Source organism: Suricata suricatta, chromosome 15, assembly GCF_006229205.1.
Source record: "Suricata suricatta isolate VVHF042 chromosome 15, meerkat_22Aug2017_6uvM2_HiC, whole genome shotgun sequence".
NCBI classification, from domain to species: Eukaryota; Metazoa; Chordata; class Mammalia; order Carnivora; family Herpestidae; genus Suricata; species Suricata suricatta.
This window is the reverse complement of record NC_043714.1, coordinates 17,375,278-17,401,222: the sequence shown is the minus strand read 5'-3', so window position 1 is coordinate 17,401,222 and position 25,945 is coordinate 17,375,278. Positions and strand designations below refer to the sequence as shown.

Below are 25,945 nucleotides of genomic sequence, written 5' to 3'. Positions count from 1 at the left end.
ACTCCACGGGGCAGCCCTGAATAACTCACTAATCACTTTGAGGCTACAGTTTGCAAATTCCTCACTCTTAATCCAGCATAGTTTTACATAATGAGATGAGGTTTCTCTAAAACTGATACTACTATAACTCTCAGTGGAAATGCTAGTATCCTTTCAATAGCATGAGTTTTAATGAGATAAAAGCTAGCCAAGTATCATATACTAAGGCTACGAAACAGAAGAAACTGCCAGAAAATATTATTCAAAACATCAAGAAACTGATATTTAAACAATGTATTTAACTCTTATTGTGGTAATCAACAGTGTGAATGCACAAAATTCTACGAGAAATTTTAAAAATTATAATTTACTCACATTATGAATATTTAATATTGAGAAAATTACTTTTTGGAATAAATCTTTGATTTTGTCAAATAATAGAAGAAAATTTTCTGGCATCCAGAATAGCATATGTCATTATTTATGGCAAAAAGTTACAAGTTAAAAAAAAAAAAAAGAGGTTCTAGGAATACCTGGGTGGTTCGGTTGGTTAAGTGTCTAATCTTGATTTCAGGTCAGGTCATGATCTCACGATTCATGAGTTCAAGCCCTGCACTGGGCTCCATGCTGACAGCACAGAGCCTACTTGGGATTCTTTCTGTCTCTGTATCTCTCTCTCTGCCTAGCTTGAGAACTTTTTCTCTCAAAATAAAAAAATAAACATACAAAAAGAGGTTCTAACTGGTTTTTCCTTTTAAAACTAAAAGTAACCTCCCTGACCTTTTTTTAATTCCCAAGAACATTCCCTTAAATTAATAACATAATGAAAATATAAGTGTATCAAGAAAGAACTCTTATACTCTCAGTCTTTTCAACATTGTAAAGTTATTCTACTTTTTAATTAAGAATGTATTCAATTCAGGTTATATAACAATAAATATGGTTGTTAAAGTAACTATGGTTTATCTATTTGATTATTAAGCAGCAACACATACTACGTTACATGGTGATAAGACATGAAGATAAAGATGACTATAATTCAGGTTATGACTTTATTTAATTGAAAAAGAATACAAAACTAGTGTTCATGTTTTTAAACATTTTTGAAAATCTATGCATAAAAGGAAAAGTTGAAGGAAATATTAAAATTCTCATTTATTTCTCTTCATATTTTCAACTTTTTATTCCTTTGTTATTTCCACTTTTTTAAGTTTATTAATTTATTTTGAGAGAGCATGAGAGAACAGGGGAACGGCAGAGACAGAGGGAGGAGAGAATCTTAAGTAGGCTCCACACTCAGTGCAGAGCCTAACATGGGGCTTGATCCCATGACCCTGTGACCATGACCCAAAGCTGAAACTGAGTCAGGCACTCAACTGACTGAGCCACCCAAGCACCCCCCCAATTTTTTTTAATAAGCAAAATTTAATTTCAAAAAACCCAAAGTGTTCAGTATCTTTAAGTGGTTTCAAATATTTATACTAAAAATGACAGCTGAAACTTTCTTTAAAAATACCTGTTCACTTTCAAGAATACCTTAAAGAATAAAAAATCTCCAACTTACCCAATTCAGATTTGACTCCTATGCTGCAATCTATGCTTCGCCCAACACTGAACTACAGATCATGTTTTCTAAAGGTCACCATCCTTGCCCTCTGTCCAACTACACAATTAAAACTTGTTCTTAAGAAAGAATACAATTATATGGTACTACTTAAAAAAAACCTATTTATTAAATGTTTTCTAAATTTATTTTTGAAAGAGAAAGAGAGCACTCAGGAAAGGGGGGCACAGAGAGAGAGAGGGGCACAGAGGATCTGAAGCAGAGGATCTGCTGTGCTAACAGCAGAGAGCCCGAGGCAGAGCTCTAATTTGCAAACTATGAGATCACAAACCGAGCCAAATTTGGACTGAGTCACACAGGTGCTCCTGGTGCTACTTTTTGAATGAGTTTCCAAGAATATACTATGAAAATCATGAAGAAAGTTAACCAGAAAGTCTAACAGCTTTCCTACATAGCTCTTAAGCTGGATAATTTTTATATATCATGTTCAAACTAATAGAAAGAAAGAATTAAATTAGAGGAATTAAATTAGAATTCACCAGGGGAACTTGTGTGGCCAACTGGTCAAGTGGCCGACTCTTGATTTCAGCTCAGGACATGATGTCATGGTTCAAGAAATGGAGCCCCATGTCAGGTCTGTGCTGACATTGAGGAGCCTGCTTGGGATTCTCTCTCTTTCTCTCTCTCTCTTTCCCCAACCCTCCCCCTCTCTCTCTCTCAAAATAAATAAATAAACATTAAAAAACCTAGAATTCACCAAAATGAAAGTTGGATCTAGAAAGTGGTGAAATGGAGGGGCACCTGGGGGTTTCAGTTGGTTAAGCATTCAACGTCAGGTAAGGTCATGATCTCATGGTTTGTGAGTCTGAGCCCCCCACTGGGCTCTGTGCTGACAGTTCAGAGGCTGGAGCCTGTTTCAGATTCTGTCTCTCTCTCTCTCTGCCCTTCCCTCGCTCACGTTCTGTCTCTCTCACAAAAAGAAATAAACATTAAAAAAAATTAAAATTATAGAGAATGGTGGAATGGAAATCTGGCCACATACTCAGTGGCATGGCTACCATCTTCCTTGACCATAAGAACATATTAAAATAAATACACAGATTTTTACATTTCTGCATCATATCATCATTGCATTAGTATTTTCGTATTCTGAGATACAGGTGATAAAATCCAACTCATTAAACATTATAAATAAAAGTATAATCATGTTTATTTTTCAAAAGATTTGAGATAGTTACATATTGGCTAAAAGCTTAGTCTCATCCCAAAAGCAAGGATTTCTTCTGCAAGTTTTGAGTTAAATCAATCCAATTGGTTGAGTGATGGAGGCCCTTAGAAAAGAAAAACATTTTACTTAACTAGAGTATACTCCATAACTAGAGTATACCAAAATACCTAGTATCTATAATTTATTCAAATAGATGGGGGAACATTTAAATTTTTCATCAAAAGCTCTAAGCATGCTTAAAAATATATCTTGATTAATTAATTTTTAATATTTATACCACAATATGATATAGCTGTTGTTTGTTTTGGTTTTGGCAATGAGCAGCAAGGCCTGACAGTATTTGCCATCCCTCACTGAACTCATCCAGGGTCCTATTGTGGGAAGAACTTGGTATACAGACATTGATCAGCTCTGCTGAGATCTATCAGCACTGGAGCTCCCATTTATAAGTATAAAGTAAGAACACTTAAAACCTGAGCTCATCAAAAAGAAATAGTGATTCTGTGATGGAAAGGACCAAGAAAACAAATGAGAAAGTTGCTGCAGCACCCAGATTGGCTCTGAAAACTAACAACCAACCAAAGTCAATCTCTGCACATTAATGCCTTATCTCTTCACTGCTCTCCAGTTGGTCCCTACAGATTTAAAATTCATATGATGCCGCCCCCCAGGTTTCTCACGATGTGACCACTGAGAAATCACACTCCAGTCCCAGCTCCATATCAAACAGCTGAGTAAACGTGGATGAGTTAGTTCTTAAGTGTGGCTTCATTTCCATCATCCGAAATGTTAACACGGTATATGAGTTGATCTACAAGATCCTATTCATATTCAGAAATTCTATTTTTAAATTTCCATGTCCTGGCTGAGGATACACACTCCTCTCAAAGAACAAGTAGAAACACTTATGAGAACACCAAATTTTCTTTGTAGGAAGCAAAGGGAAGGTATCCAGCTGGAACCTAAAATTTCTCTAAGTGATGTTTTAGCAAGTTTTTGCAGCCAAATTTCTGCAACATGCTGCATATATATGTTTAAGTGAGAAACAAAACCTTAACTGAATAATACAAAGTGTAATTAAGTGCTTCATCAAATTCAATGAAACCTGAACCTTGGAAGTTTGTGTCAAGAGCTGTCATTAGACAATTTATCAGTAAATATCCTGAAATGTCCTGTCTTCCCCAATAATTTGTATCTGCTAGGGGCTGAGGCCTTGTTTCTATAACTCCCCTGTCCCTCTGGTACTAAGGTCCTGAAGGTTGGAATCTTACCCGCACTAAAAGAACTTTCTCATGGGGTCGAATCCAAAGACCATTTGCATTAAAGCCCCATCACCCCCATAGGCTCACTCCCATACATCTGACACAAATATGCTGAAGGTGCTATTTTATGCCCATGCCTCCAAATGCCCTGGGCTGTTCCATTTCTTTACCTTATGCCCCAATTTCCCACAGCATAGTAATCATTATCAAACTTCATCACAGTTTACAAAAATTCACTCAGATTACCAATGCAGATGGCACAAATGGGAACAACCACACCAAGTGGGGGAGAGGAAAGGAAGTGAGACACAGGAGCCATGTGAAGAAAACAAAGAGAAAGCTGAAGCAACAGGGGACAGGTGGTTCCACTGGGGGAAGACGAGGCCAGGAAGGAAAAGAGTAGAGCTTTGAGTATGCCTCCCCTGCCTTACCTCCTCCGACCCCAAGTATGTGGACTTTCGGATACTCTCTTGAGCAATGGGGTTCCTGAAGCAAGAGAGCTGTTCACATTTTAGACAGGCAACATTCCTAAATGTCACCAGTCTCCTCTCAAAGCATTAAAATAAATTAATGCCACCTTATAAAAATATTGTGGGTGTACCTGGGTGGCTGAGTCAGTTAAGCGGCTGACTTTGGCTCTGGTCATGATCTCAAGGTTCGTGAGTTCTGGTCCCGCATTGAGCTCTGTGCTGACTGTGTGGAGCCTGCTTGGAATTCTGGGTCTCCCTCTCTCTCTCTCCACCCCTTCCCAACTTGCTCTCTACCTCTCTGTCTCAAAAAATAAATAAACATCAAAGAAAATTGAAAAAAAATATTGTGCACATCCTGCCACGGGGAAGATAGGCTACTAGGTCCCACATGTGAGCATGTATTTGCACCTGTATGTGCCTACAGCACAGAAAGGGATTTTCAGCTGTGCCACCATCAGACAGCTCCACACCTCCGTCCCTCCCCTGGTCTGTGAGGAACCCTACCGCATGAGGAACCTCACCACACGACCACTTGGATCCCAGGCAGGACACCTGAGTTTTGCTCATTGCATGTCTTTCCCCCTTACCTGTAACAATTTTGCTTTACTATTTTATGTTCTGGACAATTTTTAGAACACAGTTCTAAACAATGGGATAGAGAAATGGCACACAGGTAAGCATTTTTTTAAATCTGCACCCCTGCATGATAAACCCCTCCTGTCTGGGATTAAGAGATGGCAACAAAGGTATGTGGTAGTGGGGAGCTGACCTATGCCCTGTGCCCCAATCCCATCTTAAATGGAGTATTCTACAGACACTTCTGTATAAAGTCATTTAGCGACAATTAATATATTTTACTCCATCTTGTCTTTTTCTCCTTGAAGCATACCTTTGAAATCTAATTAAAATCATTGAGGAAAAATGAGATGCAATTTACCAAACATTCATATTATAGACTAGTATATAATCATATAATAGGATCCATATATTTTTTCAAATAAAAATAACTTATTCAACTTCATTTTATTTAATGTTTGTGATTAATCATAATTGCATGAACTGAGTTGTCAATGTCTATACCTTCAAATCTGCAGAGCAAAAATGTACCATCTATAAGTAATAAAGTACTTAAAATGAGCACTTAAAATACACAAACTACCTTCATTCACAACTTTCCTCTATAAGAAAATTTTCCTCTATAAGAAAATTGTTTAGGGGCGCCTGGGTGGCTCAGTTGGTTGAGCATCCAGGTTCGGCTCAGGTCATGGTCTCGCGGTTTGTGAGTTCGAGCCCCACATCAGGCTCTGTGCTGATAGCTAGTTCAGAGGCTGAAACCTGTCTTTGGATTCTGTGTCTCCCTCTCTCTGACCCTCCTCTGCTTTTGCTGTCTCTCTCTCTCTCTCTCAAAAATAAATAAAAACATTAAAAAAAGAAAATTGACATGTTTATACACATAATGGCTATATAGCTAAAGAAAATCTAGAGCTTTCTATATTATATTATAGAATAGCATATAATATATGAAATATAATATATATGTTATATATTATATAATAGAATATATGATATGAAAAAATCACAAAAGTACTTATAAAAATAGTATAACTTAAAAAGCAAATAAATCTATTCATTCATTATTTTCTGCACTCATGCTGGCTATACAAGGAAACATGAGTGCATATGTCACTTCTACTCAGCAATTTCTTTGTATCGCTGTGTTGAATGCTAGTGTTTCAGCCAAATATAATTTTCCACTTTGACAAGAATCCTCTTCTTCCTTATCTTGCCTTTGCCCTCCAACTGCTGAACCTAACAAAGTATTCCTAAACTCTAATGCACTGCAAAAGAAGTATTCGTGTGAGAAGTCTGTCTTATGAGGGAGTTTACTATTGGTGTTTCATTTTAAAATGACTAATTACGTACCTGTGCCGTCATCCACATTCTCCACTTCCATCACCTCTGTATTGATCCGGCCACGAAAAAGGTACCGGTGTCCATCTGTAGATGCCTTGCTATTCTTCAACCGTCTTGTAATGGAATGAAATCACAAAAATTTTGTTACTAAACTTAATAAAAAAAAGTATTGAAGCAATATAACTTAAGCCAGTCTTCAAAAAACAAAAAGACATTGATGCAATCAATGATACCAAATGTTAGGCTCTTGGTGAGTTTTACTTGTATCCTCCCATTCATAACAGCACTGGTTGCTTTGAAAGATAAAACTTACATACTAGTTTACTAAAATAAATGGAGGTTATTAGGGCACCTGAGTGGCTCAGTTGGATAAGTGTCTGACTCTTGATTTTGCCTCAGGTCATGATCTCATGGTTTATGAGATCAAGCCCCACAAGGGCTGACAGCATGGAGCCTGTTTGGGATTCCTCTCCTTTTTCTCCCTGCTCCTCCTCCATGTTCTCTCTCTTTCTCAAAAAAAATAATTAAATAAAATAATTTAGATAAATTGAAGCTTTGGACTAAGAACAGCATATAGGTAGGTGGGTGAATATGTGCTTTTGCTCAATTTAGAAATCAAAGGTACCCAATCAAAGTCTAACACACAGTAAAAGTTAGTTATTTTAAAATTTCATTTGATTTATTTCACTTTCCTTTCTCATTTTTCAGTAACTAGCTGGTAATTTCTGCTTTTTCAAGCTCTGGTAAAATTCAGTTAGTACTTATGATCTCTCTGCAAAGAAACAAGCTATGCTGGGAATTCTTAAGTTGAGTATTATCCAGCTGAAAATATTTTTCCTAGATTGTTTTTATGGTATGAGAATTATATACTTGTTAAGTAAGTCTCTTAATACACTTACAATCCTTTATATGGTCTCATTTCTTTTATTTTAAAAAGAAGTAGAAAACATTCCAAAACTTGGTGTATAGTGTGTCTTTAATCTTAAAAAAAGCATGTCATACAAAGTAAGAAAATCCAGGCTTACAGATGAACATTATAATATGAATTAAGTGATTAAGTATGTTTGTAATAGAATCACTGAACATTCAGGATATGATTTTAAAACTTTTTAAAATTATTTTTTAAATTGTTAACTAATTTAATTCGTAAAGAGGAAAGATTTCTTTGAGCTTGAGTGGGGGAGAGGGCCTGAGGGAGGGAAAGAGTCTTAAGCAGGCTCACACTCAGCACAGAGCCAAACATGGAACTCCACCCCATGACCCTGGACTCATGACCTGAGTCAAAATCAAGAGTTGGATACTCAACCAACTGAGCCACCCAGGAGTTCCTAAAGAGAAAAAGATTCTAAGAAATTATTCAGGAGGACTCAAGAATACCTAGTCATTCAGAAGACTTCAGTTAACTTGAACTATTCCATTTGACTCACTGACAAAACTCTGGCCAATACTTTAATATACTGAAATAATTATTTATTTATTGTGTTATTCAGACACACGTGGCAAAAGTGGAGATATAAATGTTTCCAACTTCAATATCCCTCTCCACCTCTCTCCTACAGATAGCATCTCGGGAGCAGGAGGGGCAGGTGCTGAGAGGGGTCACAAGGTGCTGTCCATAGTCTCTGAGTTCCTTTCTTGGAAGAGAGTACATATTTCTGGCTTATCTGTATAAACCCCCATCAAAACTTAGTAGTCCCTCATCATTACTAAAGAAAACTAACAAAATAGATTAATTAACCTTAGGGTTTATTAGCCTCAGATCTTCACCATCTTGCACTCCCAAGTTCATTTTTTATGTTTTTTTAAATTTTTAAATATTTTTTTTATTTTTGAGAGACATAGAGAGAGCAGGAGCAGGGGAGGAGCAGAGAGAGAGGAACACACAGAATCAGAAGCAGCCTCCAGCTGTCAGCAAAGAGTCTGATGAGGGGCTCGAACCCATGATCTGTGAGATCATGACCCAAGCCAAAGTCAGATGCTCAACTGACTGAGCCACGCAGGTGCCCCTCCTGTATTCATTTTGAAAGTGATCTCTAAATGCCTTTTGTTAATAGCCTTAAATAAATGCTACAGTTTGGGGATTCAGGCCAGGCAGTGTGTACACTGGCATCATACCCAGCCAAGAATAGAGAAGAATGAAGAGCAGACTAATATGCAGGTAAGACATAGTATCATGGTGTCTTGCAAAAAAGAATTTCTTATAATTTGACACATCATATTTTTTTAAGTTTAATATACTTGGTAACAGTTTCAGTCACAGAGAATCATGGCATAGAATCATTCACTGGGTCTTATTTTCAAAGTATTAGTTTTCTTTGTGATCCTGCTGTGAACTCTGTATATGTTTCTATTATTTCTCTTGACCTACAGATAGTAACACTCAATATGCAATTTCAGTGAGTGTTTCATCAATACTGTAACATTAAATAAAGAGATATTTGGTCCCGTTAAAGTATATAGACTGGAAAGCCTATGGTTTGAAAATAATTTTGTTTTACACTGTAATGCTGAGTATTTGCCCATCCCAATTCTATGATTGATCAATACTGTAATACTGAGGTGAAACAGAGAGGTCTTTGGCTCTGTTAAAGTATATAGACTGAAAAGCCTATGGTTTGAAAATAATTTTGCTTTATATTGTAATGTTGAGTATTTGCATATCCCAATTCTATGATTTCCCTCCTAATTATCTGATTTAATGGTCACCAGGATACAGGTGTAGGAATATTCATAATAGCAGAAAAACTAAAGCCAACAAACAAAACAAACAAAAATCTAAAGTCCACGGAGGGAAGAATGAATAATTAAACTGTAATGAACTTAACTGTGATAATATTCAACTAATGGAGTATTATGCAACAGTTAAAAAACTATTCCTATACATAGGGATATATAGTTTATAAACCATATTATATACAAAATATTAATGGCAAAAGACAATATATCATGACTATCTTACAAACCTCATAAGTAAGCCAAACTAGGCTATATCATGTTTTATTTATCAAATGTTATACAACACATTATTTTTTAAATACTAGTTTCTCTTAAGATTAATAGCATTAGAAATATCCAGAGCTAGGATGACTAATCAGCATACTTATTTTTAGTGAATGATTAAATTCATCAAGTCCCTCATTCTTGCAATTAAAATATTATGGAAATTTGGAAAAGATTCAGTTTATTCATACCTTCTAACCAATCTTTAGAGCTTCAATACTACACAGTAAAGAGAATGAAGTATTCTAACATGAAGGGAATAGATGGTATATTCACACTACTCCAATTCAGAAAGGGAATAGAGCATCAGATTTATTCAGTGATTTCTATTTCTAGTCACTATGTATTTTGCTCACATTATACATACTAAAAGATATTTGCTTAAAAATCACAGGCTTTTTTTTTTTAATGTTTATTCATTTGTGAGAGAAAGACACAGAGCATGAGCTAGGGAGGGGCAGAGAGAAAGGGAGACACAGAATTCAAAGCAAGTTCCAGGCTTGGAGCTGTCAGCACAGAGTCTGATGTGGGACTCAAACCTACAAACCTGAGATCATGACCTGAGCTGAAGTCGGATGCTTAACTGACTGAGTCACCCAGGCATCCCCAAAACTGCAGGCTTTTAATTTTACAAATGTTTCCTGTTGTTTGACTATTTAACAATAACAGCCATGAGACCATAAATGACATCATCATTGTACACTAATTTTGTAAGAAACTTTAGATTTGAAGGTAGACATTTATATATATATATATATATATATATATATATATATATATATAAAACTAGGTATGCAATCAACTGTAATAAAGAAAAAAGATCTCATCCTCAAATGGATGCCTTTAATAATTGCACCTAGATGGATGTGTTAATTGACTCCATGGAGGGAATCCTTTCATGATGTATATTAAATCATCACACTGTAGAACTAAAATATCTTACAATTCTATTTGGTCAATTAGACCTCAATAAAGTTTGGAAAAAGCAATCGCACCTAAACAATTTGAACCACATTACAATTTTTTAATGAATTACATGAGAGTAATATTAAGTCTCTTCTACATCTTTCTAAAGCCTATTTAATAATCTCAATCTTGCTTCAAAACAGAAAAAATTCAGAAAAGCATTCTAAAAAAATAGACACGGTTATATTCATATGTGGTAAAAGGCATTTTTTAAAAACCTTATTAAGACAGAGTTAACAATTTAATAATCCTCTAAATTTAATCCTAAACTGTTCCCTGTTCATCAAGGCACATGGGATGGTTCTGTTTTCTTAGTTAATATCATTATATTTTCACATTAATCCCTTGTACTAGGGAATTCTGATGCCATAATCCAAAAGTCAGAACTACCATATCATCAACATAGCTGCCAACTTTCAGCAAACTTCACTGGGCATCTTGCGCATGGACTTAGGAAATCCCATTTCAAGAGATGAAGAATGATGTTCCCTTAATCTTGCCTCATAGATCCGTCAGTTTTGAGTTTCTCATTCACACGTTACTGGAAAATGTAGGGCGATAGTGTACTAATTTCAGAATCTAGAATAAACACTCACTCAAACCCTGCATTCTCAACCACCTGCATTACCTTTAAATTTAATAAAGCTGCTTAGTACCATTTCACTGGAACTAATGTTACCTATATATGGTTAGAAAGACGCATATAAAGACTCAGTACATTTCCCAATTAAATGCATCCCTACTAGTTTGCTCAATCAACTTGTAAAAAATTTTGCCAAGAGTTCAAGAAAATACTCTACAAAATAAGTACCTTCTGAAGAAAAAAAATTATATCCATGGTTTAAAACAAGTAACATTACATCAACAACACGGATACATGAAGTTATTGAAACTAATGATGGCTAAGCTATACCAGGAACTTGCTTCGGTTTTGTTCATTCATTTACTCACTTATTCAAAAAATACTTCTTGAGTGTCTATTACATGGCAGATCCTGTCTCTGGGGAAATAATAAAGACTAAGCAGCAAGACAGCTGTTGTCAAGGACTTTACAGTCTAATCTAGTGAAGGTGGCATCAAATAAAGAAGTAATGAATAAAATATTAGCAAGAAATTTTTTGATATTGATAGAGAATGGCTGGGAGGCTACAGTGGGTAGGTGGTCAGGAAGATATTTCTGAGAAAGAGTTGCTTAAGTGAGATCTAAAAGACATGAAGAATCTAGCCATACAACACTCAGATGGAAGAGCATTCTGGGAAGAAACAGCCAGTGCAAAGGCCCTAAGAAGGAAATGCAAATGGTATACTCAAGGAACATGAGAAAAAGAAGTGGGGTGAGATGAGGTCAGAGAAGCAGTGAGGGGCTGGATCATGCAGAAATATTCAGGCCAGGGATTGTATTCTAGGAAGCCAATGATAGCTTCAAGATAGGTATTTATGTTCTCTGATAAGGGTTCTCTGGTTTCTGCACAGAGCATAAATTTTGTAGCATAAGTGAGGGCATGGAGGGACCAGCCACTCTTAGCCAGGGAGAAGCTGCTAATGGACTGGACGAGGGTAGACAGAGATGTGGGGAGGTTTTCATATGTTTTAAACATAGAATCAGTAAGATTCCCTAATGGATTGCATATGGGAGGTTGGGGTAAAGAGAGGACAGGTTAACTCCTAGCTTTTGAAGTTAAGGAAACCAGTGGATGTGGAAAATTGGAAGAGGAAATCGAGAATTCTATTTCTGCCATGTTGAAAATCTTTATAGCCATCACAAGTGAGATACTAAATAGGTAGGAAGCATGCGTCTATTGGGCTACAGCGATTTCTGAGCGAGTCACATGGAGGTCGGGCAGGAGGCCATAGGATTGGATCAAATCACTATATGAATATAAAACAGCAAAGGGAGTGGAAAGCCAAGGCCCATAGTAGCAGGCCAATATTTAGCCAATAGAGTGTGATGTTACAAAAGGAAAGAGAACAAAGTGTTTTAAAGGAGGAGGAAGTGCTTGCTTATCTACTTCCTCTGCTGAGAAAACTTGTAAAACCTTACAGAGCAACAAAGTGATCACATGATTAGGAAACACAGAGGTCAATGGTGACTTTGACATGAGCAGCTTAGTGAAGCAGAGTGAGATGCTTAAAATTGAGATTTCAATTTTTATAGCTGTTAGTGATGACGAAGTAAAGGGATGCCCACAGGACAGGGCATGTACTGAAGGAGAAAATCATTGCAGGTGAAGAAACTATTGGGTCTCAGGTCCAAAATATTTAGGACAGATTGTCCATATGACATTCAAACATACCAAAATTGGTGTGAGGGAGGAGTAAAATGATATGAGAGCTAAAGTAATTACTGAATCCATGTATGTCAGAGAGATAGTAAGTGTTCTGAAAAAGAGAATAAACAGGAGTAATGGCATGAATTTCACATGTGCTGGGATTCCTAAAGGAAGAGGAGGAAATGGTCGGGAAGCAAGCCCCGGGAAACAGGACCTCATACCTTCTTCTCCTACAGGGTCTGAGGCAGAGGTTAGAAGGAAAATAGTTCTTTCCTCCAGAAGGTTCCTGGGGAGGTACTGTCGTTGAATGCTAGTCACATTTCAGTCAGGTCTTATAAGAAGATGAAATGGACAAGCAGAGAATAGGCTAAGAGTATGTGAAATTTATTGAGGAGATCCTGAGTTCCCAGGAACAAGGAGGAAAAGGTTGAGGCTGTGAGACTGATAAATAATTTCTGAAGTAGAACCTGTTTATCCCCTTACCTGTGTTTCCTTTTGCAATACACCAATAGATTATCAAAAAGAAAAAACACTCGTTCTTGAATATTTCCCGAAGAGATTTTCAATAAGACTCCACACATTAGCATTTCAGTGCAGGTATCGGTAATGTTGGATCCCTAGGTCAGAAAAAAAATGCAGAGAATTTCTGATTACTCAACAGAAACTTTGTGTGTAATTTTTCTCCCTAAAAGTCTGTTTATTTTTAAATACAATATATAGACAGTATAAAAGTTCAAACATTATAAATATTTATACACCAGATATAGGTCTCCTTCCCTTCCAGACTCCTCCTCGTCAGTTTCAACAGCGACAACCACCTTTAAGTGATTGTGTGTCTGTTTTAAGCGATCTCACACATGTGGGCATACATAAACATGGGCGATTCATGTCACTGTGTTCTTTAAAAAGGAGATGATTTCAAACTGATTCATAACATTCATGTCCCAGGGTGCCTGAGTGGCTCAGTCGTTTAGGCGTCTGACTTTAGCTCAGGTCATGATCTTATGGTTCATGAGTTTGAGCTCACATCAAGCTCTACATAGAAAGCTCAGAGACTGGAGCCTGCTTCAGATTCTGTGTCTTCCTCTCTTTGTGCCCTCTCACACACATCTGTCTCTCTCTCTCTTTCTCTCTCTCAAAAATACATAAACACTAAAAAATTTTTATAAAACCCCAAAAACATTCATGTCCCAATTACTCTTTTCCTTCTCCTCTCTTTCCCTAGGATGGGAAAAGAGCTGCATGGACATATCACAAAGTATATGAAATTCTTTAAATTTTTAGCAGGGCTGAATTTATATCTCTACTTCTAGGATGGATAGGAAGAAAAAAGGAGAAATTAAAGGAAAAAAACCTTATTTAAATAGAGCGACCTTCCATAGAGCTTTTTATCTTACGAAAGTTAGCATAGGCACACTCATTCATTAAATCAGCCTTCAGTGAGTGCACACTAAGTCATATGATTAGTGACAAAACTGAGTCTAAACACAAGTGCTAACCATTAAGCGGAGCCACAAGATGGAAGGGGCCTGAATCATCAAAAGAACAAAGCTGCCCACTAAAGCAGAACACATGCATTGGCTTGTTGTGTGAGCTGAGCATAAACATCTATTTTGAGCCATTACAAATGTAGTCTATTTGTGTCTACAACCTGAACTATCATAACAAATGAACCAAGCCAGGCAAAAGGGGAAAAAAAGTTTCAGTAGATATCTGTGAATGTCTCTGTCTCTCAAAATTAAATTAAAAAAAAAAACCAAAAAAATTAAAATGAATACTTCTGTTTTAAATATATCTAGTCTCTTTAATGACAAATCTCTGATTTTTTAAAAAACTTTTTTATGTTTATTTATTATTGAGAGTGAGAGAGACAGAGCACAAGCAGGGGAGGGGCAGAGAGAGAGGGAGGCACAGAATCTGAAGACAGGCTCCAGGTTCGGAGCTGTCCCACAGACCCTGACACAGGGGTCAAACCCACCAACCGTGACACCATGACCTGAGCTGAAGTTGGACACTTAACTGACTGAGCCACCCAGGGGCCCCTTCTGATTCTTTTTAAATTTAATGCTTTAATTTTTATTTTTGATATTTAAAACTCAGAACATCAATTTTAAATTTCTTATTTACACAATAATTAGTGATACAGTTTTTCTGATTGATCATAAAAATTTAAATACAACAACTCCTATCTATCAATAGGAAACTTCCCGAATGGGAAGTTAAGAGAATGTGATTGTGTTGAGTATCTATATTAAAAACACATTTTTTTTGCTTTAATGTTTAACTTAAATATTTTGGGGGTGGTTTTTTTGTTTATTTAAAATTTTAGTTTAATTGCTGGATAGTTAACATACAGTGTTTTACTGGTTTCAGGTGTATAATATAGTGACTCAACAATCCCACACTGTACTCGGGGCTCACTGTGATAAGAGTATTCTTAACCCCCTTCACCTACTGCACCCCGCCCCTCTCTCCCTTCCCCTCTGGTGACCATCAGTAACACACACATTTCAAATTTTAGAAAGATCCCTTTGTTCTTTCCTTCCGCCATAAGGGTGGATATATAACTAAAGATCTATCAAAAATTTACACACTTTCTTATCCTTCACATGTGATAATTAAGTAAAAACGGTCATCAAATCTGAAAATAAATCCCAATTCCAGTGACAATGATTTCTTGTTTACAGTGAATACCATCCGTATCTCAGAAAAAAAAATTAAGACAGAAGAGTACTTAAAAATGTGAACAAGGAAACCACTTTGCTTCTTGAACAGGAACCTATACAATGCTTCAAAAGTGGCTTTATTTATTGACAGCAATTTTACAAAAGGTACAAAATGTTTCACCTTAGACTATTTCTTACAGCAGTCCAGGAAAGCCATGCAAGGAAGGCAACATCTTATGAAAGGGTAACTGCAGATGTTATCCTAATTTGCATATTAACTAGTCTTCCAAATAAGCTCCCAAAATTAATACAGGTAGGTTTTGGTGGATGCATTCCTGTTTGACCGAAATCTTAACCTTTTATTTCCTGACTTGTTCGTAATTATCATCTTTATTAATAAGAAGAGCTTAATGTAAATTTCAGCTAAGTATAATGGCTAGGGCCATTTAGTCCACCCTCCAACAGTCTCATGGGACATATTGTCCAAGTTCTGAAGATCTCATGAGAACAAATGTGTAAAGTAAAATAGAAAGCAGATATAGGATTCTTTTTTTTCCAGTTTATTGTCAAGTTGGTTTCCATATAATACCCAGTGTTCTTCCCCACAAGTGCCCTCCTCCATGCCCACTCCTCTTCCCTTTTCCCCCTCCCCCTTCAGCCCTCAGTTTGTTCTCAGCATTCAAGAGTCTCTCATGATTTGCCTCCCTCCTTCTCCCTAACTCTTTTTCCCCCCCTTTCCCTCCCCATAGTCCTCTGTTAAGTCTCCTGCTAGACTTATGAGTGAAACATATGGTATCTATCCTTCTCGGCCTGGCTTATTTCACTTAGCATGACACCCTCGAGTACCATTCATGTTGCCAAGAATGGCCAGATTTCATTCTTTCTCATTGCTATGTAGTATTACATTGTATAGATAAATCACATCTTCTTGATAGTGGATATATTATTCTTGATGATAAAAATAACTGAAGCACACAGTGAATGTTCCCATTAGTAGGACCAACATGATATTCCTTTGTAAATTTACCTGTTTGGAAAGCTGTTATCATAATCAAAGAATCCTTACACAAAAAAACACTCACAACCAGACAATAACAGAGGAAAGGACATGATTTCGGACCACCACTGCTAGTTTTACCACTGAGGAAATCCCTGCCCTTTTCCTGTTTTTGTCCTGTGAACTGTCTGCATGTTATTTGAATTGCCCTGCCCCAACAAATTCTTGTTTCCATCTTTTGTCTTGTCAATGCCACAAAGACTTTTCAATAAAGTCATGCTCTGCAGTTTAGTAAAACTGTCTTTAGTCCTGTGAACAACAGAGTGAACTGAATACCAGGGCTGTGGTAGCTAATGAACAGTCTCACAGGTTAGATTTTGGAGAGGCTGAGCACGCCTTGTCAGCAGCTGTACCTTTGATTTCTAATAAAAAGCTAATTTTATAGCAAGAATCTCTCTTAGATGGTAGCATTAGACAAGTCAGAGGCATGGCTGGACTGTTCGAGTAGGATGAAGGAGGGCTTTCAACACCATCTATAGATGAGACTGGAGTTGCTCATTTATGTACCGAGAGAACAGGTACATAGGAAGGAAAGAAGGAAGGGAAGGAGGGAGGGAGGAAGAAAGGAAAGAAGGAAGGAAGGAAGGAAGGAAGGAAGGAAGGAAGGGAGCAAGGGAGGGTGGAAAGAAGGAAGGAAGCAAGGACGGAAAGGAGGGAGGGAAGAAGGAAGGGTGGGAGGGAAATCTTGGTAACCAGAGTTAGAGCACTTTGTAAGCAATGAGCTAGCACAATCTATCTACCACCTGGACAAGACCATCCAAAGTCTATTTGTCTTTCTGTGTGTTGCTCTCCTGCTCTCTTTATTCTGCTTCCAGTACTAACAAATCACACTTTTGAATGACTCCTTTGATTCTGTAGCCATGCTCATTCCTTGAAACAACTATAAAAAAGGATTATAGTACTTAATTCATACAGAGTATTAACAGACAATACACATGTAAAGCTCCCAGCACAATGCCTAGCACATAAAAGGACTCAATAAAGGCTGGTACAAAGATCATTGCTAGCTTTAAAGGTGATATTCTTCTGCAAGGAGACTTTACTTATTTCTGATCTCTGCTGTGGTTAATTCTATGTTGATTTTTATGGTTTAACTTTTTGAAGACAATGTTATTTCTCTTATTCTCAAGTTATTGAGGGGGGACACACCTTGTTGCCTCAGAGAATGCTGACCTTGCCCTGACCAAAAAGGCTGTTCAGCCGATTCTTGAACACTTCTTATAAAATAAAGTTCATTCTCTCATAAGATAGACTATGTCTTTTTTATCCACCCTATTAAAAATATTGTTTTCTTATTGTAGAGCTCAAATCTACCCCTCTTTCTACTCACTGACTCTACTTCTGTTTCCTAGGAGAAGAGGGACACACTTTTCATCGTTATAGACCTGGCCCACCGATATTGGAACATAGCCAATATGCCCCTTCTGCTTCCAAACTAGATAACTGCATTGCTTTTGACCATTCATCCTATGGCTTGGTGTCAAAAACCTGTAAGATCCTGGAAGATCTTCTCTGGACCTCTCCAGTTTGTCAGGGTCTCTCTTAATATGTAACACCTCCAGAAACAAATACAACCATTCAGAGGTGAGCTGGCAAATGTATCATATAGATGCCATAAGACCATATGAGCACATTGATGGCAATCCCATCTTACAACTAATTCCAAATGCCCCTATAGTACAAGGCACCTAGATCATTTTCCTCTATCCTCTACTCAAATAGTTTGACTTTTAAATCATTTAAATCAGATAGGTATCATAGCAAACTCTCAAACCTCTTGCTAGTACACAAATACATTATGTTTAAGTCATTACCATAAGTCCCCATCCCCTCCTAGCTCCTGATCAAAAATTAGAATAAGATTTGACTTCTATGAGGTCAACACTCTTTATAAACAACCCAAAGTATCTGTTAAATTCTCCACTAATGCTATTTTAGGAGGTGATGACATCAAGCCCAACCATCTTGTTGTGTTCCAAAGTCTATCTCACAATATAACATCACTCATATTTTACGAATATATTTTACATAATATTTAACAGCAACCTTTAAGAATCAGTACAGGGGTGCTTGGGTGGCTCAGTCAGTTAACTGTCCAATTTCAGCCCAGGTAATGATCTCACAGGTTGTGGGATTGAACCCCATGTCAGGCTCTCTCCTGACAGCTCAGAGCCAGGAGCCTGCTTCAGATTCTGTATCTCCCTCTCTCTCTCTCTCACTCTGTCTTTCTTCCACTTTGTTTTCTCTCTCCCTCTCTCTCTCTCTCAAAAATAAATAAATAAACATTAAAAAGAAGAATTATTATAGTATTTACCTTTACCATCTTCTATCATAGTTATCTACTATCATCACATGAAATCTCTGCAGTGAATAATTACTTAATTCCCAGAGAATGTACTTGAAGGAATCTATGTGAAATGTAGCCATTTGTCTAAAAAACTAATTCTAGGGGCACCTGGGTGGCACAAGAAGTTAAGTGTCTGATATTGGCTCAGGTCATAATCTCACAGCATGAGTTCAAGCCCCGTGTCAGGCTTTGTACTGACAACTCAGAGCCTGCGACCTGCTTTGTATCCTGTGTCTCCCTCTCTCTCTTCCCCTTCCCTACTTGCATTCTGTCTCTGTCTCTGTCTCAAAAATAATTAAGCACTAAAATAAATAAACAAATAAATAAATAAAATAAAATAACGCATTCTAAAAGAATGGCTTATTGCATTTCTCTTTACACCATTTGTATCTCTTAGATAATAAAGAATAATCATGGTGCTCTTTATCATGATTGTGTCTGTACATTATTTCTAAGATTATGGCAGCTAGAAAACATTAAGAAATTTTTTAACTACAGATACATATGGTATTATAAATATTAAGCAAAATTGGTCAAGTGTATATAAGTCTCCTGTATAGTCATGATATGTTTCTCACTTCAAATCCATCCTACCTATAAGTAGACACTAATAAATGTTTCATTTTTAAATGATGGTGTGGCATAATCTACCATTCTCTTTGGATAAAAAAAATCTCATGACTTTACACTTAAAGTAAATGAAATTTATGATTTTTGAAATTATGTATAATTTTTTATTTACCTATAAATGCCAGGAGAGTTTTTGGGGTTAGGGGTAAAGTAGTTAAGCTACAAAATTCACAAGAGAAATTGAACTGAAGTATGGCTATGTCCATCAGATTGCTAGGAAAGAGTCAAGAGCACTAGAGTCTATCAAAATAACAATGTCAGACAAGTGAAGTAGAAAATAAAAACTGTGGCAGCAATAAAACAAGCCGGGCATATTGTCAGAAGAGAGCAAGGCCTCTAGGGCAATGGTCTCAAAGTTTAGAGTTTGGGAGACACACTTCAGGTCCCCTGCACGACCCTCAGAGATGAAAACGGAGCGAATCAGGGGTAGGTCCCGAACCATTCCAACAAATGCTGATGCACGTGGTGTTTCCTCAACATGCTAAGCAAAACCGCTTTGGAAGCTTTGAGTACCTGAGTCCAGGTGCTCCAGTGCACAGTATAGCAACCCTGCCATCATGGAGATAAAGGTGAGCACAGGTCTCTGCCCACATCACAGTGACACCTGGGATGTATTTCATCACTGGGAATATTCATTATAAGCCTGCATAATGTTACATAACTTGTTAGTACTTTATCTTTTATCCAACATTATTGATGCTAAGTTTTGAATCTAGATATCTATTTTTTGACAAATCCATATTTAGTCATTGAACAAACATGCTGGATAAATGATTTTCTCTAGATGAATACTAAAGTCAGGTTTCCAACAGTTCTACAACATGCTAGGCAATGTATTAAACACTTTTCTCCTGGTATAAATCTGTAGCAAGTTGGCTTCTCTGTTCCTAAAGTTTTAGAAAGAAAGCAAGGGTGGGGGGGAAGAGGAGAATGGGAGGAAGGGAGGAAGGAATGAGGAGGGAGGGTGAGAAAGATGTACACTGAACGGAATCAGCTTTGTTCACTGTTTCATGGGTCATCATGAAGGTGTTTGAAAGCAACACATTATTTTATTGTGGAAAAAACTGAAAAATTCTTAACTATAGAAATACTATTAAAAAGACTGAATTTCCTGTGACTGTGAAAAAAATACTGCCCATGAAAATAAGCTACTTAACTGCACAGTGCTATATCACAGAGTCATAAACTATTTGAGAGGTAAAGTGTAAAAGAATTTTTTTTAAAAGGGGCTTGCATAAATCATTAATTTGAACTACCCTAAAGCCATTACACATAATACAATATGCACTATGTATTATGTGCATAATATGTATTATGTACATATTTAAAGATACTTTTAAATAATGTGTTTACTCAAATGATTCAGAGTTCTGCTGTCTTAGCAATCTCTTAAAAAATAAACAAAATAATGTACTTTTATCATCTAGATGATTTATCTTTTTTAACAGGCATTTTCTTAAGGAAGCTACATTTATCATGTAAAGTCATGCTTGCAATGAAGTATACCTATAGAAGTAAATACAGCAAAACCCCAGCAAGGAAGTTACATGGATGTTTCTAACTCTCACTGCTTTTATCAGATCAGGAAAGGAAGAGTGGCTGACAGTTCAAGGTGAGAAGTAACCATAAATGAGTAACTGTGACCAGGGGTGGGAGTGCACTCATCTTGTCCTTCTAATTCCAAAAGCTTCTCTCTTTCTTCTCCAACCTGTGGAAACTTAGCTCATCCCTTGTCCTTCCCCCTGGCCCCTGGCAGTGCAAAGGTGAAACAGTGAGGGAAGCCCCATATATGTTCTTAGAAAAAAGAAAAGGAACCCGCACAATGGAAATCCCTTCACAAAGATTGAATTTCAAACGACTCTACAGTGCTCAACTCTTAATATGAGGAATGAAGAAGTCCACCACGGTATATATTTGAGAACCATAAGCCAAAACTGGATGCTGGAGAGGATAAGAGACCATCAAAGTAGTAGAAAAATGAAACAAATAACAGAACCAGGTCAGAATCACTGCCACTATCCAAAAGAGCTAAAAATATTAAAAACTAGTGAGAAGCTGCTGATAATGAATACAGAACTACAATATACTTATAGCTGTATTTAATTACCACCCAACCCACTATGGATCAGACACTGGCTGCCCTAGATGCTGGAAACTCAGGGCTTGAGACAGGACCCCTGTTCCAAACACTTCCATATACCTGTGGAATAAATAGTTCTAAACACAGAATTAAATGCAGTGTGATAACTGCAATAATCTTACATTAATAAAATGCAAGTTGGTGTGAGTTAACATTGATGAATATTGGGGATAGAGGTATGTTTATGATTGTGTATCTTTATAGTTAATTATATGGTTCATTCCATTCTGTGGTTTTAGGTTAAAATCATTCTTCAATGTCAAATTTATGAGGTATGCTATTTAAATATCACTTTCCAATATGGTGAAGAGATCAGTCTGAAACGGATAGAGCAGGACATGGAGGCGGTTCCTTTTGGCAACATTTCTAATCAATTCCTCCCCTTCTCACTGCGTGTGCCTCATTGCACATGAACCAGTAAGAAAACAATAACAACTCAGAATATTTAGAATGACAATTCTGATGTATTAAGACGATGAATAAATTTGACTCTGTAATTTGAGATAGATAATCAGCTGTCAATTACATAGCCAGCATATATGAAAAACTGTTAAATGTCAAAGCACCATTAAAGAATTTAATGTGGAAATATGATGACTTTAAATAGTTGGGCACTTGTTAGGTTCCAAAGTATGATTTCAGAAAATGGAAAGAGCCAGAAAAGGCAGAAACATGTACGTTTATTTTATGACTCCATATGGAGTCATATGCAAGATGGTGTGAGTTAACATTGATGAATATTGGGGATAGAGGTATGTTTATAATTGTGTATCTTTATAATTAATTATATAGTTCATTCCATCCTATGGTTTTAGGTTAAAATCATTCTTCAATGTCAAATTTATGAGGTATGGTATTTAAATATCACTTTCCAATACGGTGAAGAGATCAGTCTGAAACGGATATATATATATCTGATAAATATAAATATAAATATAAATATAAATATAAATATATATATATTTTTTTGGTCAAATTGGTTTCCATATAACACCCAGAGCTCTTCCCCACAAGTACCCACCTGCATGACGACCACCTCTTTCCCCCCCTCTATCTAACCTTCAGCACTCAGTTCCTTTTCAGTATTCAAGAGGCTCTCATGATTTGCCTCCCTCCTTCTCCCTCTTTTTCCCTCTTCCCCTCCCCATGGTCCTCTGTTAAGTTTCTCCTGTTAGACCTGAGTGAAAACATATGGTATCTGTCTTTTTCTGCCTGACTTATTTCACAGAGCATGACACCCTCTAGGTCCATCCACATTGCTACAAATGGCCATATTTCATTCTTTCCCATTGCCGTGTAGTATTCCATTGTATACATAAACCACATCTTCCTGATCCATTCATCAGGTGATGGGCATTTAGGTTCTTTCCATGATTTGGCTAATTGTTGAAAGTGCCACTATAAACATTAAGGTACATGTGCTCCTATGCATCAGAACTTCTATATCCCTTGGGTAAATTCCTAGCAGTGCTATTGCTGGGTCACAGGGGAGTTCAACTGATAGTTTTTTGGAGGAACCTCCACACTGTTCTGCAGAGTGGCTGTACCAGTTTACATTCCCACCAACAGTGTATGAGGGTGCCTGTTTCTCCACATCCACACCAGCATCTATAGTTTCTTAATTTGGTCATTTTAGCCACTCTGATTCGAATGAGGTGGTATCTCAGTGTGGTTTAGATTTATATTTCCCTGATGATGAGTGATGCTGAGCATCGTTTCATTGCCTGTTGACCATCTGGATGTCCTCTTTGGAAAAGTGTCTGTTCAGGTCTTCTGCCCATTTCTTCACTGGATTATTCATTTTTCAGGTGTGGAGTTTGGTGAGTTCCTTGTAGATTTTGGATACTAACCCTTTATCTGATATGTCATTTGCAACTATATTTTCCCATTCCATCGGTTGCCTATTAGTTTTCTTGATTGTTTCCTTTGCAGTGCAGAAACTTTTAATCTTGATGAGGTCCCAAAAGTTCAGTTTTGCTCTTGGTTCCCTTGACTTTGGGGATGTGTCGAGTAGGAAATTGCTGCGGTTGAGGTCAAGTAGGCTGTTTCTTGCTTTCTCCTCTAGGGTTTAGATGGTTTCCTGACTCACATTCAGGTCCTTCATCCATTTTAAGTTTATTTTTGTGTATGGTGTAAGACAGTGGTCTAGTTACATTCTTCTGCATGTTGCTATCCAGTAAACCGAGCACCACCTGCTAAAGAGGCTGTCTTTTTACCATTGGATACTCTTTCTTGCTTTGTCAAAGATTAGTTGTCCATACATTTGTGGATCCAATTCTGGATTCTCAATTCTATTCCATTGGTCTATGTGTCTGTTTTTGTGCCAATACCATACTGTCTTAATGATGACAGCTTTGTAGTCGAGACTAAAGTCTGGGATTGTGATGCCTCCTGTTTTGGTTTTCTTCTTCAATATTACCTTGACTATCTGGGGATTTTTGTGGTTCCATATGAATTTTAGGATAGTTTGTTCTAGCTTTGAGAAGAATGCTGGTGCAATTTTGATTGGGATGGCATTGAATGAGTAGATTGCTTTAGGTAATAATGACGTTTTAACAATGCCTATTCTTCTGATCCATGAACATGGAATGTTCTTCCATTTCTTTCTGTCTTCTTCAATTTTTATCAAAAGTTTTCTATAGTTTTCATCAAATAGGTCTTTTACATCTTTGGTTAGGTTTATTCCTAGGTAATTTATGGTTTTTCATGCAATTGTGAATGGGATCAGTTTCTTGATTTCTCTTTCTGTTGCTTCATTATTGATGTAGAAAAATGCAACTGATTTCTGTACGTTGATTTTGTACCCTGAGACTTTGCTGAATTCATGGATCAGTTCTAGTAGGCTTCTGGTGGAGTCTGATGGGTTTTCCACATAGAGTATCATGTCATCTGCGAAAAGTAAAGTTTGACTTCATCTTTGCTAATTCTGATGCCTTTTATATCCTTTTGTTGTCTGATTGCTGATGGACTCCTAGCACTATGTTAAACAAGAGTGGTGAGAGTGGACATCCCTGTCCTGTTCCTGATCTTGGGGAGAGGTCTCAGTTCTTCCCCATTGAGGATGATATTAGCAATGGGCTTTTCATAAATTGCTCTTATAATGTTTAAGTAAGTTCCTAATATCCCGACTTTCTTGAGGGTTTTTATTAATATGCTCTATCTTGTCAAATGCTTTTTCTGCACTATCGACAGGATCATATGGTTTTTATCTTTTATTTTGTTCAAGTGGTGTATCACATTCATGGATTTGTGAATATTGAATTGGCCTTGTAACTCAGGAATAAATCCCACTTGATCATTTTGGATAATTCTTTTAATATGCTGTTGAACTCAATTTGCAAGTATCTCGTTGAGTATTTTTGCATCTATATTCATTAAGGACATTGGCCTGTAGTTCCCTTTTTTTGTTGGAGCTCTGTCTGATTTGGGAATCAAAGTGATGCTGGCTTTGTAGAATGAGTCTGGAAGTTTTCCTTCTATTTCTATTTTTTGGAATAGCTTGAGAAGAATGGGTATTAACTCTGCTTTAAATGTCTGGTAGAATTCCCCTAAGAAGCCATCTGGCTTGGGAACGTATTCATTGGGAGATTTCTGATAACGAATTCAATTTCTTCACTGGTTATGGGTCTGTTCATATTTTCTATCTCTTCCCGTTTGAATTTTGGTAGTGCATATATGTTTAGGAATTTGTCCATTTCTTCTAGATTGTCCAGTTTGTTGGCATATTGTTTTTCATAGTAATCTCTGATGATTGCTTGTATTTTTCTAAATGATTGGTTGTGATAGATCCATTTTCATTCATGATTTTGTTTTTTTGGGTGTTCTCTCTTCTCTTTCTGAGGAACCTGGCTAGAGGAATAACAATTTTGTTTATTTATTCAAAAAAACAACTCTTGGTTTCATTGATATGCTCAACTGTTTTTTTGGATTCTGTATTATTTATTTCTGCCCTGGTCTTTATTTATTTATTTATTTATTTTTTAATATAACACAATTTAATTTTTTTAGCATATGCAATTATTTTCCATCATTTACAATACAGTAGTTACAATGACACTCCAAACAGAAAAGCAAAGTAAAAAATCAAAACACCAACTTCTATTTCATGTAATTAGACTTATACAGAAATTAGAAGGTTATGTAACAACTAGTTGATCACCTAATTTCAGAGCTATCTGAAGTGGCAATCGTTATATAGCAGCTTATCTATGATACATTCAAGATAAATGATACAATTTATTACTTGTCCATAAGCTACCACACAGCCTGGTTAATACCTTTCCTTAAATTCCACCTCTATACTACAATATACTTGAGGTCCATGCAAAAAAGTACCTACCTTTTATATAGGAAATGGATGAATAAGTCTTTGGTGTTGTAAAAGCAACTTCATTTAAACATAACCACCCCCACCACCAAAAAAAGAAGAGAAAAAAAAAAAGTAAAGAAAAT

General features: G+C 36.7%; 1 protein-coding gene across 1 annotated transcript in view; it reads right to left on the bottom strand.

The window, feature by feature from the left end:
- The window catches only part of PREX2 (phosphatidylinositol-3,4,5-trisphosphate dependent Rac exchange factor 2), a 299,116-nt gene that overhangs the window by 179,268 nt on the left and 93,903 nt on the right, over nucleotides 1-25,945 (bottom strand). Inside the window, exons 7-8 of the mRNA XM_029923458.1 lie at nucleotides 13,137-13,270; nucleotides 6,427-6,530 (exon numbers count right to left, since the gene is read on the bottom strand). Coding sequence (XP_029779318.1) covers nucleotides 6,427-6,530; nucleotides 13,137-13,270 — 238 coding nt within the window. The remainder of the gene's footprint in view (nucleotides 1-6,426; nucleotides 6,531-13,136; nucleotides 13,271-25,945) is intronic.